The 13,727-nt window shown below is 41.0% G+C and overlaps 1 protein-coding gene across 2 annotated transcripts in view; it reads right to left on the bottom strand.

The window, feature by feature from the left end:
* Window positions 1–2,994: 2,994 nt before the first annotated feature.
* The window catches only part of mdfi (MyoD family inhibitor), an 82,732-nt gene continuing 71,999 nt past the window's right edge, over window positions 2,995–13,727 (bottom strand). For both annotated transcript variants that reach the window (XM_052035047.1, XM_052035049.1), the window contains 2 exons: window positions 12,356–12,682; window positions 2,995–9,854 (listed from right to left, as the gene is read on the bottom strand). In XM_052035047.1, coding sequence (XP_051891007.1) covers window positions 9,604–9,854; window positions 12,356–12,682 — 578 coding nt within the window. In that variant the 3' untranslated portion in view covers window positions 2,995–9,603. The remainder of the gene's footprint in view (window positions 9,855–12,355; window positions 12,683–13,727) is intronic.

Below are 13,727 nucleotides of genomic sequence, written 5' to 3' on the forward strand. Positions count from 1 at the left end.
CATCTTCTATCAGACTTTAGCTGAGATTGATATCTCTACTAATTCCTAAAGAACTACTGAATTAAGGAACTGCTGGAACTCGTACAGTTCCATTTCTGGCTCAGTGGTAGCATTCTTCCCTATGACGTACAGCTTTCAAGAAAGGAGGTACAAGGGTACATTATCTGTCTTAGAAATGGGGGCTTTGGCTGTAGTCCAGGTCCCCTGCAGCTTTAAGTCTCAATATAGAAAAATGAGCACAATACTCCAGGCTGACACTCCCAGTGCAATTCTGAGAGGCTGCCAGACCTATTGGGGGTGCATCCTCTTTAGTAAGGTGATTAAACTAACTACTCTCTAAGTGTCCAATGGCATTCCTTCAAGGATGAGCTGGAGAATTCTCCCTGATCTACTGGCTAACATATATACTTGACCAACCCCAATGAAATTAGATGATCTGGTTATTAACAGCGCGTTGTTCCTGGAATCTTGCTGTGCAGAGATTGACTGTCATATTTCCTGTACTAGAAAAGTCATTACATTTCAAAAGTTTTGTGTTCCTTTAACTTTGGTGCGGCGTTGATTTGCTATGTTGCAATTTTTGTACTACGATGTTACATTTCCCTTTCAAGAATACGTTACATAGTTCTGAACATGCCCAGTATCTCAGGTATGACGATGAATGAAGCTGCTATAATTTACATCATGCTCAGCTGTGGGAATATCCCAGCATTGTGAAAAGTCTGCAAGTTTTCTTTATTTGGTGGATGAAAAAGAGATGGGGGAAAGAACGATTTTCCACTAGTTATTTCAGATATTTCTGAAGGAGCAGACAGAGTACACATTTTATTCAAGCACACATGCAACCTGCCTTTAGTTTTGTTTGCAGAAAGATCCAGGTAAAACAGAAAGGAGAAGATCATGAAAGTGAAACCACACCACATAATTCTTGGTCTCTGCTGAGTTCTGAATAAGGATTGTAATGCTTATTAGATACTTAGACATTAAGCCATCAAATAAGATCAATGCAAAATGAGCAATTAATGATCCAAGACAAACCCATGAATTATACCTGCACATTTAGAACACATGCAAAGGAAAATTTTGCTTCCTCATTCTGTTCTGAATTTAAACTCAGGTCCCAGGGACAAAAGAGACATTACACCTACCAGACAGATCTCAAGTGCTCTTAGTAATGGAACACTCATATGGACAAAAATCTAAACAGAAAACTTTCTGATTCTAAAAGCTTTAATGAGCTTAGAAACATATTTAATACGTTCATTAAACTCTGTTGCAGTTCACCCACCACCTTCCAAGTGAATTGCTATCAGGCCAAAGCTGTATAAAGGTACACATGTGGAAATATTAATTAAACAAGGAGATTTGCATCCAGTACTGTAGGGTTACTGTGTCATACTTGCTGTTAGGTCAAGCTGACCTCTTTGCTAAAGTTCCCATTATTAGCTTCACCAGACGCAATCAACTGGCGAGGGCTTTAGTGTAAGTTCACACTCTAACTGTGCAAAGCAAAAGTGCCAGGATTATAGACCCAAAACAGATAAAGCACGAGGAAATGGCAACACAATAAGTCACTCATTTGAATCACATCAGGGGGCAGGCACAGTTAATACAAGTGGGCTTTTCAAACAACACGGGTCTTGTCTGATTTTTGCGACAGTTATAAATAAATTAACATTTAATTTGCATTCATTACACATTTTTTTACAAAATGCAACTGTCAATTTACAGTCTGCCACAAATCCCTTGGAAGATCCTTTGTCCCTTTAACCCCAATCTTTCTGACACAGACACGTCTGCCCACTGGGAGTGGATGTCTTTAATTAAGGTGCCAACATCTGCTTTCTGGACTGCTGCAAGGTAGCGCCACCCAGAGAAAAACATCCTTCTCTAATTTCCTTCCTCTGACCCCTTCCAAGACATCTATCACTCTTTGAACTGCATCTTGTTGCACGATGCAGTTCAGATTGAGAATTGAGAGGTGCAGCAAACAACTTCACCTATCTCACAACGCAGCAATTTCTAGGGCACCGTCAAGAGTGACCCTGAATACAGTTGTTCTGTTCCTCTCCTGAACTCCAGCAGCTGATACACCGACGAGGCCAGATGTGGAATTGAACCACGCAGCCCAGGATAGTCCCAGGCTCAGTCTGGGGTCAGCACCAGGGGAACAGAGGGATGAAGGAGTCAGTGGGATGAGGAACCAGGAATCAGGATTCTTATGGGGAAACATTGGGTTGGGCCATAATTCCAACCTTGTGGCCCCAACACTTTTAAACTGTGGATTGGAAAGTTGTGCAGTACACTAATAATGTTGTTGCTGAAGCAAAGACCCATGTTAAAGTTAAAATGTGTACATGGGTTCACATGTTGTTCTGTTGGTGGGTGAGTACCACTATGGGCTGGATGGGCCAAATGGCCTCTCTCCAGACTATAAATTGTACATGGAAATGAACTTCCAACAATCAACACTCTGATGGACAACTGGAGACTAGCCACTGATTGGAGGAATGAAAGGTAATCACTCTCCAAACATTACATCTCACCAAGCAGTATGAAAAGAATGGAGAAGACTCAAGGGGGGGAATAAAGCTTTTATTGGAAGTAATTATCATATTTATTCAATACCAAGAACCATGTCATCTTGTTGTGGGCCTTGGTGAATTTAAAATAGGTTAATTAGGCAGAAATTAAACTCAAAGGATTTTGGATAAATTGGAAGCTTGACACCACTCCCAACTCTCTAGAAAGCTGTGATTGTAGTGAGCTTCCATGGGTTTCCTTCAACCTCCGCTGCCTAAGACAAAATCCATTCATCAATGCTGAACCCAGGTGTTATGCACTGGCACATGATTTTACATGAATCTTATACATTTTCCAAAAAAGAGTACTGTGTTACCTACAGGAGCAGAACCTTAGATAATTCCAACACAGGAAAATGTATAACTGGCCAATGGAAAGATCAAGAGACAACAACAGTAATGTGCCTTTATATTGCATCTTTAATGTAGTACAACATCCCAAGGTATTTCACAGGAGCATTAACAGACAAAACTTGACACTGAGCCACAAGGAAATATTAAAACAAGTGGCTTAAAGCTTGAATAAAGAGGTAGGTTTTAATAAGCACCTTAAAGAGGGAGAACGAGGCAGAGAAAGTTCAGGCAGGGAATGTTAGAACACAGGGCCAATGCAGTTGAAGGCACAATCACCAGTGGCAGAGCATAGGAAGCAGTCAATGCTTTTGCAATTCTGATAACAGCTCATTGACCTGAAATGTTAACTCTGTTACCTTCTCCACAGATGCTGACTGATCTGCAGAGTATTTTCAGCATTTCAGATTTCCAGCATTGACAATATTATGTTTTTCTGTCCATATTACTGCACCTTTGCTCTACAGCATTTGACCAGCAGTGACTTATTGAGGGGTAACTTTACAAGTCCTCACACCCCCTTAGTAACTATATTGCTGGTAGCAAGGACATCTATGGTTATGCCATTCCATCTCCCATATTAAACAATATTACACTAATAGCGTGACAACACAAAATTGCCCAGGAATACAAATACAATGGGCTGCATTTTCAAATGAGAACATTACGATTCATTCAATTTGATTGTAATATTACATACTAGCAATAAATTATCAGTCTGGAGTTTGACAGGCTTATGTTGCATAAGAACTAATGAAGGAAAGAAGTGTATGTCGTCATGGTGGGTAAAAGATAGACCAATAAGATGGCACAGAAAAAGATGATTCAGGCCATTGAGTCTGTGCTGGGTCTTTTGAAGTGCATTCCAGTTAGTCCCAGTTTCCCTCACTTTTTTTTCCAAAATCTTGCATATTTTCCCACCTCAATTTTATAACCAATTCCATTCTGAGGGCTGGTATTGAACCAGCAACCTATCACACAGAGCACTGCACGTCCTAAGCACTCATTTTACAATTCACTATTGCCATCTTTTGCTCTTTTGCCATTTCCTTGGAACTGTACCCTCTAGTCTTTGCTCCATTAGACAATGGAAAATGATATTCCTATCTAAATCTTTCAAAATTGTAACCTTTTTAATTTCCTCATCACCTTCTCCATTCCAAGAACAAGATGCCACCATCCCTTCTATTTTCCAGTGATAATTTTAAGTCCATGCCCATTCATGCTAGATAAATCTTTTCTGCAGATACCTTTAATACCATGTATACAGCTATGCTTCCATGATCAGGTTGGAATGATCGGCAGGAAAGGTGTCAGACCTCTAGCAGTTTTATATCAAATGTTTACCTGTATCACTACAGTAATTATATGTGTTTCACTGTTAATACCACTCTTGTCTCTGAATGTTAAGGTCTTAAAAAGCAAAACAGTACTAATGAAATACTGTACCATCCTGTGTTTAGGGCAAGGCATTAAATCCATATCCAGTTTATTCTGGTTTTGATATCTCTGATGGTCCTGATGAGACATTGACCTGAGACACTAACTCTGTCTCTTCATAGTTGCTGCCTGGTCTTTTGAGCAGTTCCAGTATTTTCTGTTTTATTCCAGTTTATTCTCTCAGGTGGATGTAAAAGATCTTTTGACACATTCCAAAGAGCAAGGAATTAGCTATGGTGTCCTGGCCAACACCTATTCCTCAACCAGCAACATTAAAACAGATTATCAAATTGGATTTTTTTTGGGAGCTTGCTATATGTTAATAGATTGCTGCATTTCCTGTATTGTAATGGTGTAGCAATCTTAGTGATAGAATCACTCAATGTGGAAGCAGGTCCCTCCACCCACTGGGTCCACACTGACCATCAACCACTCATTTACACTAATCCTACATGCATCCCATTTTATTCTCCCCACATTCCCATCAACTCTCCCCAAATTCTATCATTCACCTATTCACCTATTCACCAGGGGCAATTTACAATGACCAATTAACCTGCCAACCAATCCATTTTTGGGATGTAGAAAGAAACCAGGGCACCCAGGGGAAATTGATGCAGTCTCAGGGAGAATGTGCAAACTCCATGCACTCAGCATCAGAGAACAGGACTGAACCCCAGTCACTGGGGCCATGACACAACAGTTTTTCTAGCTGTACCAATGTGCTACCTAATTTGTACTTCATTAAATACTTCATTTTCTATAAAGCACGTTGGGACATCCTCAGGTTGCAAAAGGTTTTGTAGGAATGCAAATCTGCCTTTATTTTTACAGCAAACAATTGCAGGTTAGAATGACTGCATCCTGAACTTGTGTCACTAAACACTTCAGTTATTCTATAATCCACAATAGCTGTTTTCTTACCTGTGTTTTCCTGATAATACACTGCACACCTAGAAATAATCTTTTAGGCACATACATATTCTTTTAGGGACAGAAAGTTCAGTTTCTCACTTTGCATGGTAAAATCCTTATGGTTTCAATTCTACTCAGCCCAACTCTAATTTTAAAGTGCCACTCCCCTCAACCAAAGCAATGGTGTAGTATGTGATCAAAACCAATTCTTGTGGCACCTCACTACTCACCATCTTCTGACCAGAAAATGACTAGTTTATTTCTACTTTTTCTGACTATTAACCAATATACTGTGCTCTATTTTATTTTTAATAATCTCTTGTGTATAACATCTCAAAGGCCTTCAAAAAGTCCAAAAGCACCACACTACTAGTTCATCCTGATCTACTCTGATAGCTACAACCTCAAAAATCTTTAACAGATTTAGCAAACATGATTTTCTTTTCACTACTCCATGCTGACTCTGCCCAATCCTGTTCTTATTTTCTAAGTGCCCCATCACCACTTCCTTAATAATTGATTCCAGCATTTTCATTACAATGGGCTGATCTACAGTCCCCTGTTTTCTCTATCCCTCCTTTCTTAAAAGGTGGGGTTACATTTGCTACCTTCCAATATGCAAGGACTATTCTAGAACTGATGGAGTTTTGGAAGATGACAACTGGTGCATTCACTATTTCCATAGCCACCCCTTCAAAAGGCTAAGATACAGATCAACAGGCCTGCAAATCTATCATGTTTCAGTCCAATTAATTTCTCCTTTACTATATTTTTTATGATGTTAATTTCTTGTAGCTCTTCATTCACCCCAAACCTGTAGCTCTCCATTATTTCTGAGAGGTTTTATGCCATGGAAACATGTTCCTACTCCCCGAGATATTTTCTCCTGTCTCAGTCTTTAAGGGATCTACACTAATTTTAGCTATTTTTTTCTTTTTTTACATATCTTTAGTATCTCTTACAATCCCCTTTTGTTTCTGGCTATAATGCTCTTGTATCCCACTCTCTTCTTATCAGATGACTGTCTTATCTTCCATCCAAATGAAGGATTTTGGCCTGAAACATTAACTGTCCATATCCCTCCAATGATGCTGCCAGACCTGCTGAGTTCCTCCAGCTTTTTGTGTTTTTGCTCCAGATTCCAGCATCTACAGTCTCTTGTGTCTCTCTTCTTATCGATGCCTTGTTTCTCCTTTTGCTAGATTCTGAAATGTTCCCAATCCTTAGGCACACTACTGTCTTTGGCAACACTTTTAGCCTTTGGTTTTGATTTAATATTATCTTTAATTTCTCTTGACAAACTGGATCGCTTTTCCTGTCAGTTTTCTTTGCCTTGAATGAATAATGTTTCTTGCAACTTACATGTTAATTCTTTAACTGTTAGCCATTTATTTAATGTTACACTTGATGGATTTGGGAGTTTCACAGTTTGATATCCTAAGGAAGGAGATTTTGGAGCATCTGGTGCAATGAATCTTGATTTCAATGTGAGAACATAGGGAGGAGGTAAGAGTGTGTGGGGTGCAGGAGCATTGTAAACCGAGCAGTCCCAATCATCTGAACAACCTTGACCATTACGCTTAGTGGATAATTGAGGAATACAAGAAAGGTCTAGAGAGCTTCCCTAAAAGTAAAAAATCTTGGCAAAATATTAAAAGTAAAAAATCTTGGCAAAATATTAAACTTGCAGACAACTTGTTATAGCTCCGTTCACAAGAGGGCCATTCTGCCTGGGTGACTATTCAATCTATAGCATCACACAGCAACTCAAAATATATTGCATCAAACTGGAATACACAGAAATTACAATCAACACTCTTACTAATTCAGCTGTGTTCTGTTTCAGTGTTCTAGTAGATTGATACAACAGTGTTCCAGTAATGGGATAAATAAGTAGTTCCAGTTACTATGTTAACTCAAGGTAGAATTCAAAGAAGATAACAGAAATCCATTCAATTTATTAGAACTGTGCTGGATCTTTGAAAAAGGCACCCGATTGGTCCATTCCCCTTTTCTTTTCCCACCAGCCAGCAAACGCATCTGTTCAAATATTTATCTAAGTCCTTTTTAAAAATTTATTACTGTATGTGCTTTTAGCTTTCTATAAGACAGACCACAGCATGTCACCATGATAAACAAATATTCTGCTTCCTTCTTTTTTTCAATTTGACTTCAAGTCATACTGATACCTCATTGTAAAACTTATATTATTTTCTCATCCATTGCACATTAGTTCCTATAACTTGTGCTGATTACATGTTCCAAAGAAAATATTATCACACATCAAGCAGAAGTTTGGTCATCTATGTCACACCTGCCGTTAAAGCACATGGTCAGATGTGATTAAGGTTAAAAACCTAACTGAGTGAGTTCATCCACTGAGCAGTCTATTTCTATTGATAGCTAGGGACTGCACAAGACAGACTTGCTTCCAGCTAGGTCAATCTTTTAGACAAATTGGGGTTAAGCACAGTGGCCCTGGTCAGACAGAGGGAGATTAGCCATTGCTCTTGGTCATGATAATTGTCTAGCAAACCTTTGCAGGTACAAAAAGAAAGGATGCTGGGAGATATTCAGTGGATCAGGCAGCATCTGTGGAGAGAGAAACAGAAGTAATGTTTCAGGTCAATGATCTTTATCAGAACCTTTTATCAATAGTTCTGACAAAAGGTCATCAACCTGGAAAGTTAATTCTGTTTCTTTCCCCATGGATACTGCCTGACTTGTTGAGTGTCCTCAGCATTTTCTCTTTTAATTTCAGGTTTCTGGGCATCTGTTTTTTTTTTCTATTTGCGACCCCGACTGATATTGTCTAGGAGCAGGGAATGGAGAACTGGAGAAGGTTGTGGTGAAAAGGAAAGACCAGTGTTGGACTTGGCTGTGGTCAAGCAGCTTTCTATATCTATAGTTTAGTCTTAATTGCCTCTTTACAAGGTAATGGAGAATAATGTCAATGGGTAAAAACTTGTCTTCTACTGTCTGAGTTAAATGGGAAAGTGGTAAGTTGATCAATGGAACTGAACTTTAGAAGCAAAGTTCAATGCACTTGCAACAAGGATGAATCTCCATTCCACACCCAGCAGGAGAAGAAAACTCAGCAAATAATTGCACAATACAAGTAGAACAGGATTAAATCTTGACTACGATTTCTAAAAATGATCTCATCTAGGGCCTCTATAGGTGTTTCATTCTTTGAGTCACTTTATTGAAATTCGGAGACCAGGAGCAGTAAAGGGAGGAAAGGGGCAGGGCAATGGGAGGGACCATAATAACACAAGGTGACCAGTGGAAATATAATGAACTCAGGAAACAATTGTTTTTCCTGGTTTCATAGAAATTTTCATTCTTCATAATAAACTTCACACGTGGAAAAACAGACCAGAGCAATGCGAGGCCTGAAACCTAAAACCTTCACTAACTAGTTCTGGTTACTTATTAGTGTATACAAAGGGCCTAACTCCTATTTTAGTGGTCTGACATAATGTTGGAAAGGATATCTTTTAGGCATCTATAGGATGCAGTTTGTTAAATCCTTTCTATTTTTCTCTTGTAAAACAGGTGCAATAATCTTCCATTTCTGGGCCCCAGTAACATTAATAGGTTTCAAAACTAGCCATCTTTTACTCTCCCAATGGGATTCAGGTTTGCCTGAAATGCAGCAAAGAAAAAACTGTGGATATGTGGGTTAGATGGGCTGAACATCCTCTCCTACCAGAAACCAATGTAATATTGTAACACTGTCAAGCATAGGAAGTGAATTGATTTTCTGTCTGGATTTTGTCAAAGCCTCTTAGTAAATCATCCACTGGGAGGCATGAGAGGTAGATGTTGACCGAGCAGTGTGGGGGTCAGGAGCATAGAACTAACTCCTCCTTAGCAGTGCTCACTCACAATCTGACCAGATTCCCCTCAACAACCTTCCACCTACAATACCTCTTCCTGCTCCACTTGCTGATGAAGCAACATCAGGATCTTGTCCTTGAAGACTGAATCTTTGATTCAACATGAGATTATCAGAAGAATATTCTAATGGATAAAGGCGAACAACAAAAATGTGTTCACGGAAAGCTTTGGAGGTTGAAGGGTTTGAACAACATTTGGCAAACCTTCTAGTCTGCTAATAAAAAACTGAAATAGATGCCACTAACATCACTCTGACATCCGTCGTATCTTTATGTCTTGACAACCATCAATTTCTTGGGCAAAAGAGATTTGCAAACTGTTCCTTGTTTGTCATAGAACCTCGAAGATTCATCACAACCAACCATCTGGTCCTACGCTCATTAACACCAGTCCAGATTCCCAGGATTCACATTTAAGAGGAGAAGCAGAGGCCACAGCACTCCATGCAGATCTCCAGGCAGTCCGCCGATTCGCAGCATGCATCCACGATCCCGCAGTCTGGGTCACATGGCAAGTCACAGGCCGCGCACTCCTCTGAGCCGCAGCAGAAGCAGCAGGAGGTGTCGGAGGTGCAGGAGCCGCAGGTTGCACAGTCTAGTACGATATTGCACAGGGTGAGGAACTGACAGAACAAGCAGGCCAGAATACAGTGCACGCAGCAGTCTATGGAAGAGAGATAGAGAGATATCAGAGGTGTTTATCATTTTGACTTTGACCAGTAAAGATCCTGTCTACATGTGCGTTCCATCTGTAGAGGATATTAGAGCCAAGCCCAGTTCTATTTGCACCCAGTGTATAGCATAATCATTGGCCAGAGATCATGAGCAAGAACTGTGACTGATTTCTTCTCTAACTTAGGAGTCACTGATGGTTAATTGGAAACAGGAAACCTGAGTTATTTTCTCACTCTCTAACATGGGAGTCACTGGTAGGTAATCAGAAGCCGAGACCATGGCTGATATCCTTCACTCTAACCCAATGGTCAGCAGACAATATTTGGGAGTTGGAATCCTATGGATTTCCCCTCTTTCTAAACTTGGAGTCATTTGGAGGCAAATCACATACAGGAACCCTGTCCGATTTCTCCTCTCGCTATACCAGGGGTCAATTGGGTAAGGATCAGGAGTAGGAAGAAAGCTGATTTCTGTATTCTATCTAATAGTGTGTGTCCTTGGTAGTATCACTTAAATGGGCAGAAAGTTGAGATTGTGTCTGAACTTGTGGCAAACACAATGCTAAAATTCCATGTTTCGTGAGGTGAACTGCTCCTAGTCATGAGAGTACCAGTTTCAGCTTGAAAATACTTTCTCATATTTAATTTGTGTTTCCAGTTTCTACCCCTATGGCAGTATTAACCTTACTACACCCAAGTAACCATGTATTTTTTCAGTAGTAACAGACTGATCCACCATGAGCACATTTGCTCCATCCACTGCAAAAGCAAGGATCTCCCGGTGGCCACTCCCTTCAATTCCACATCCCACTCCCATACCAACATGTCTATCCATGGCCTCTTGTACTGCCATATTGGAGGAACAACACCTAATATTCCACCTTGGGAGTCTCCAAACTGACGGCCTTAACATCGATTTCTCTAACTTCCGGTAACCCCTCTCCTCTTCTCCCCCCCCCTTTTTAATTCCTCCCTCCTTCCACCCCCTCTTGTATTCCCTCATTCCTGTGGCTCCCTCACCTTTTTTCTTGCCCCTTCCCCTGCCCTCATGACCTGCCCATCTACTCCCCACCTCTTTCTGTTTATTCCATGGTCCACTGCCCTCTCCTACCGGATTCCTTCTTCTTTAGCCCTTTGCCTCTTCTACCTATCACCTCTCAGCTTCTTATATCTTCCCCCTCCCCCACCCTCCCCACCTTCCCCCTCTCACCTGGATTCACCTATCACCTGCCTTCCTGTGCTCCTCCCCTTCCCCTGACCTTCGTATGCTGGCTTCTGCCCTCTTCCTTTCCAGTCCTGATGAAGGGTCTTGGTCTGAAACGTTGACTGTTTCCCTCCATAGATTCTGCCTGACCTGTTGAGTTCCACCAGCACTTTGTGTGTGTTGATCCACCCTGAGTGCCGTCCTGATTCTACTCTCACTGAATGTCCAACCTCATGCACTTTCCAAAGGGGTCTGACGGTTTCCAAGTGATGAATGTGAGCAGCAATGGTGCTTATCTCTTCCTTTTATCCGTCACTACTTTAATCAAGTCAATTCAGCAACACCATTTAAGATTAGCTCTTCAACAGGAATTGGATCCTGAATGTTATTTGTTTATTTAAGGTTACACACCACAAGAAGCCATTCACCATAACAAGTTGGGCTCCATTGTAATCAGTGAGTGTTTTTCCTGCTGGACAAAGTTGAGAGTCCTCCACGTTAGTGCCAGCAATTCAAGATTTGAATGTGTATGCAAAAGAACATGGATTTCCCAAATTTGCTGGCTGCTATTTGCCAGTGATTTCTCAACTGTACTCTGATAGTAGATTTAATATAAAGTTTAGTAGTAGAGAGCAAAGTTGCAGCAGTTCCCAGGAATCACAAAATGGAACTAGGACAAAAACTGATGCAGGTCTAACCTGTTGCATGGGGGTCTCCTATATTGATTTAATTGGAGGGAAATAGTAATGAGGGATTAAATGTTACTATTTTCAGACCCTTCTCTAATTCTTTGAAATTACATAGATGCTTTTAAAATGTAATTTTGTGCTTTAGTACATTTTATATTTTTAGAATTTTTAAATAATTGTTCATTTGTGTTTAATAGTTCGATCCACTTTAAAAATTCTGGAATGTATTGACCGTTTCTGATCAGGGACATTCAGAAACTTTCATAGCATTTGACAGTTTGACAGTCAGATAAACTGAGGGATTGGGTTAGCTACCCATAAAATTTCTTGTCAGCACTTTCATTGATGTAGCATGTTCTGCCCTTACCAACATGGCAAGACTTGGAAGCAGAACATAGTGCCTCACCCCTGAGCTCGGGCTGGCATTTTGCAGCAACTTTTCACCATGAAATCACATGAGGTGAGCCTGACCGAATACTGTAAATCAATGTCGGCAAGTCCTTGGCCATTCTGTTTATTGGTCATTTCTTTACAATAAAATATGTATGTCAGAGATGCAGATGCTTTATCCATGACAGGTGATCTGGCCAACACTCACCTTCCTCTGCATCGGAAGGGATCTGAGATGCCGTTGACCTGGAACTGGATTTGCTCTTCTTACTGCTGTGGCTGTTGATGGATGGGTAGGACTGCAGTTTGCTGTGCTTGCTGTGTGAGGTTGATGGTGTTGAGTATGCCACACCACTGCTGTGCACTCTGGGCCCAATTGGAGAGAGGGTAACTGGACTCTGTGGCTTGTAAGCAGCTTCAGTGATGGTGCTGTTTGGCTGGGTGTCCTGTCTGACTGCATTTTGCGATGACGCAGAGCTTAGTGCAGCATTTCCCGGTGTGAAGTAACTTGTTGAAGGGGTAGCCTTCGGTTGACCTTTTGACAAGACAAAATAAAAGAAACTTTAATTTCCAACGTTAACTCCACCAACTAGAAGGACAAAGGCAGCAAGCACATGGGATTTCCATCAAGCTCCCCTCTAAGTCACACAGCAAGCAGCAGACCACAATGTTCCTTCATCATTACTGGGATAAATTTGCTGAATTTTCGACCCAACAATTCTGTGGAAGCATCTTTACCATATGGATTGAAGCTTCAACAAATAGTTATCAGTATGTGATTGACTCATTGACAGTGCAACACTCCCTCAACACTGACCCTAAAACACTGCAGCACTCCCTCAGAAACTCTCAGTGCTGGCCCACTAACAGAGCCATCCTCCCACAGCATTGACTGTCAAACACTGCAACACTCCCTCAGTATTGACTCACAGACAGTGGAGCATTCCCTCAGCACAAACAGTGCAGCACCATCTCAGAAACCCTCAATGCTGGCCTACTGACAGAGCAGTACTCCCTCAGAAAGGGAAATAAGAAGGATAAGCCTTGGCCTGGACTCTGTTGGAAAAGTAAAAGGAAGTCAGACACTGCAGCACTCCTTGGATAGTGCAGCACTCCCTTAGTACTGACCCTCTGACACTACAGTACTTTCTCAGCACTGACCCACAGAATGTGCAGCAGTCCCTCAGCAATGACCCCCAGAGAGTGCGACACTCCCTCAGTACAGGCCCACTGAAGGACAGCACCTTAGCAATGACCCTCAGACAATGCAGCACACCCTCAATATTGCCTCTCTGTCAATACTGCACTCCCTGGGTATTGTTCCTCAGTACAACATTCTTTTAGTACATCATTAATACAGTATGGACCATCCAATTGTGTGGTACTCACTCAGTATTACACTGGAATTTTTGTGTACTCAAATCCTTGGTTCTGGATTGAGCCCACAATTTATTAAATTCAGAAGACAAGGTATCACCCACAGAGATGTGCAGACAGGTACAGCTAATGAGATTTCAATTAAAAGGCCCTGCATGTCCAAGGTGAGATAATGGTGCCTGAATCCTGATTGAATTAATATG

Source organism: Pristis pectinata, chromosome 20 (genome assembly GCF_009764475.1).
Source record: "Pristis pectinata isolate sPriPec2 chromosome 20, sPriPec2.1.pri, whole genome shotgun sequence".
Lineage (NCBI taxonomy): Eukaryota > Metazoa > Chordata > Chondrichthyes > Rhinopristiformes > Pristidae > Pristis > Pristis pectinata.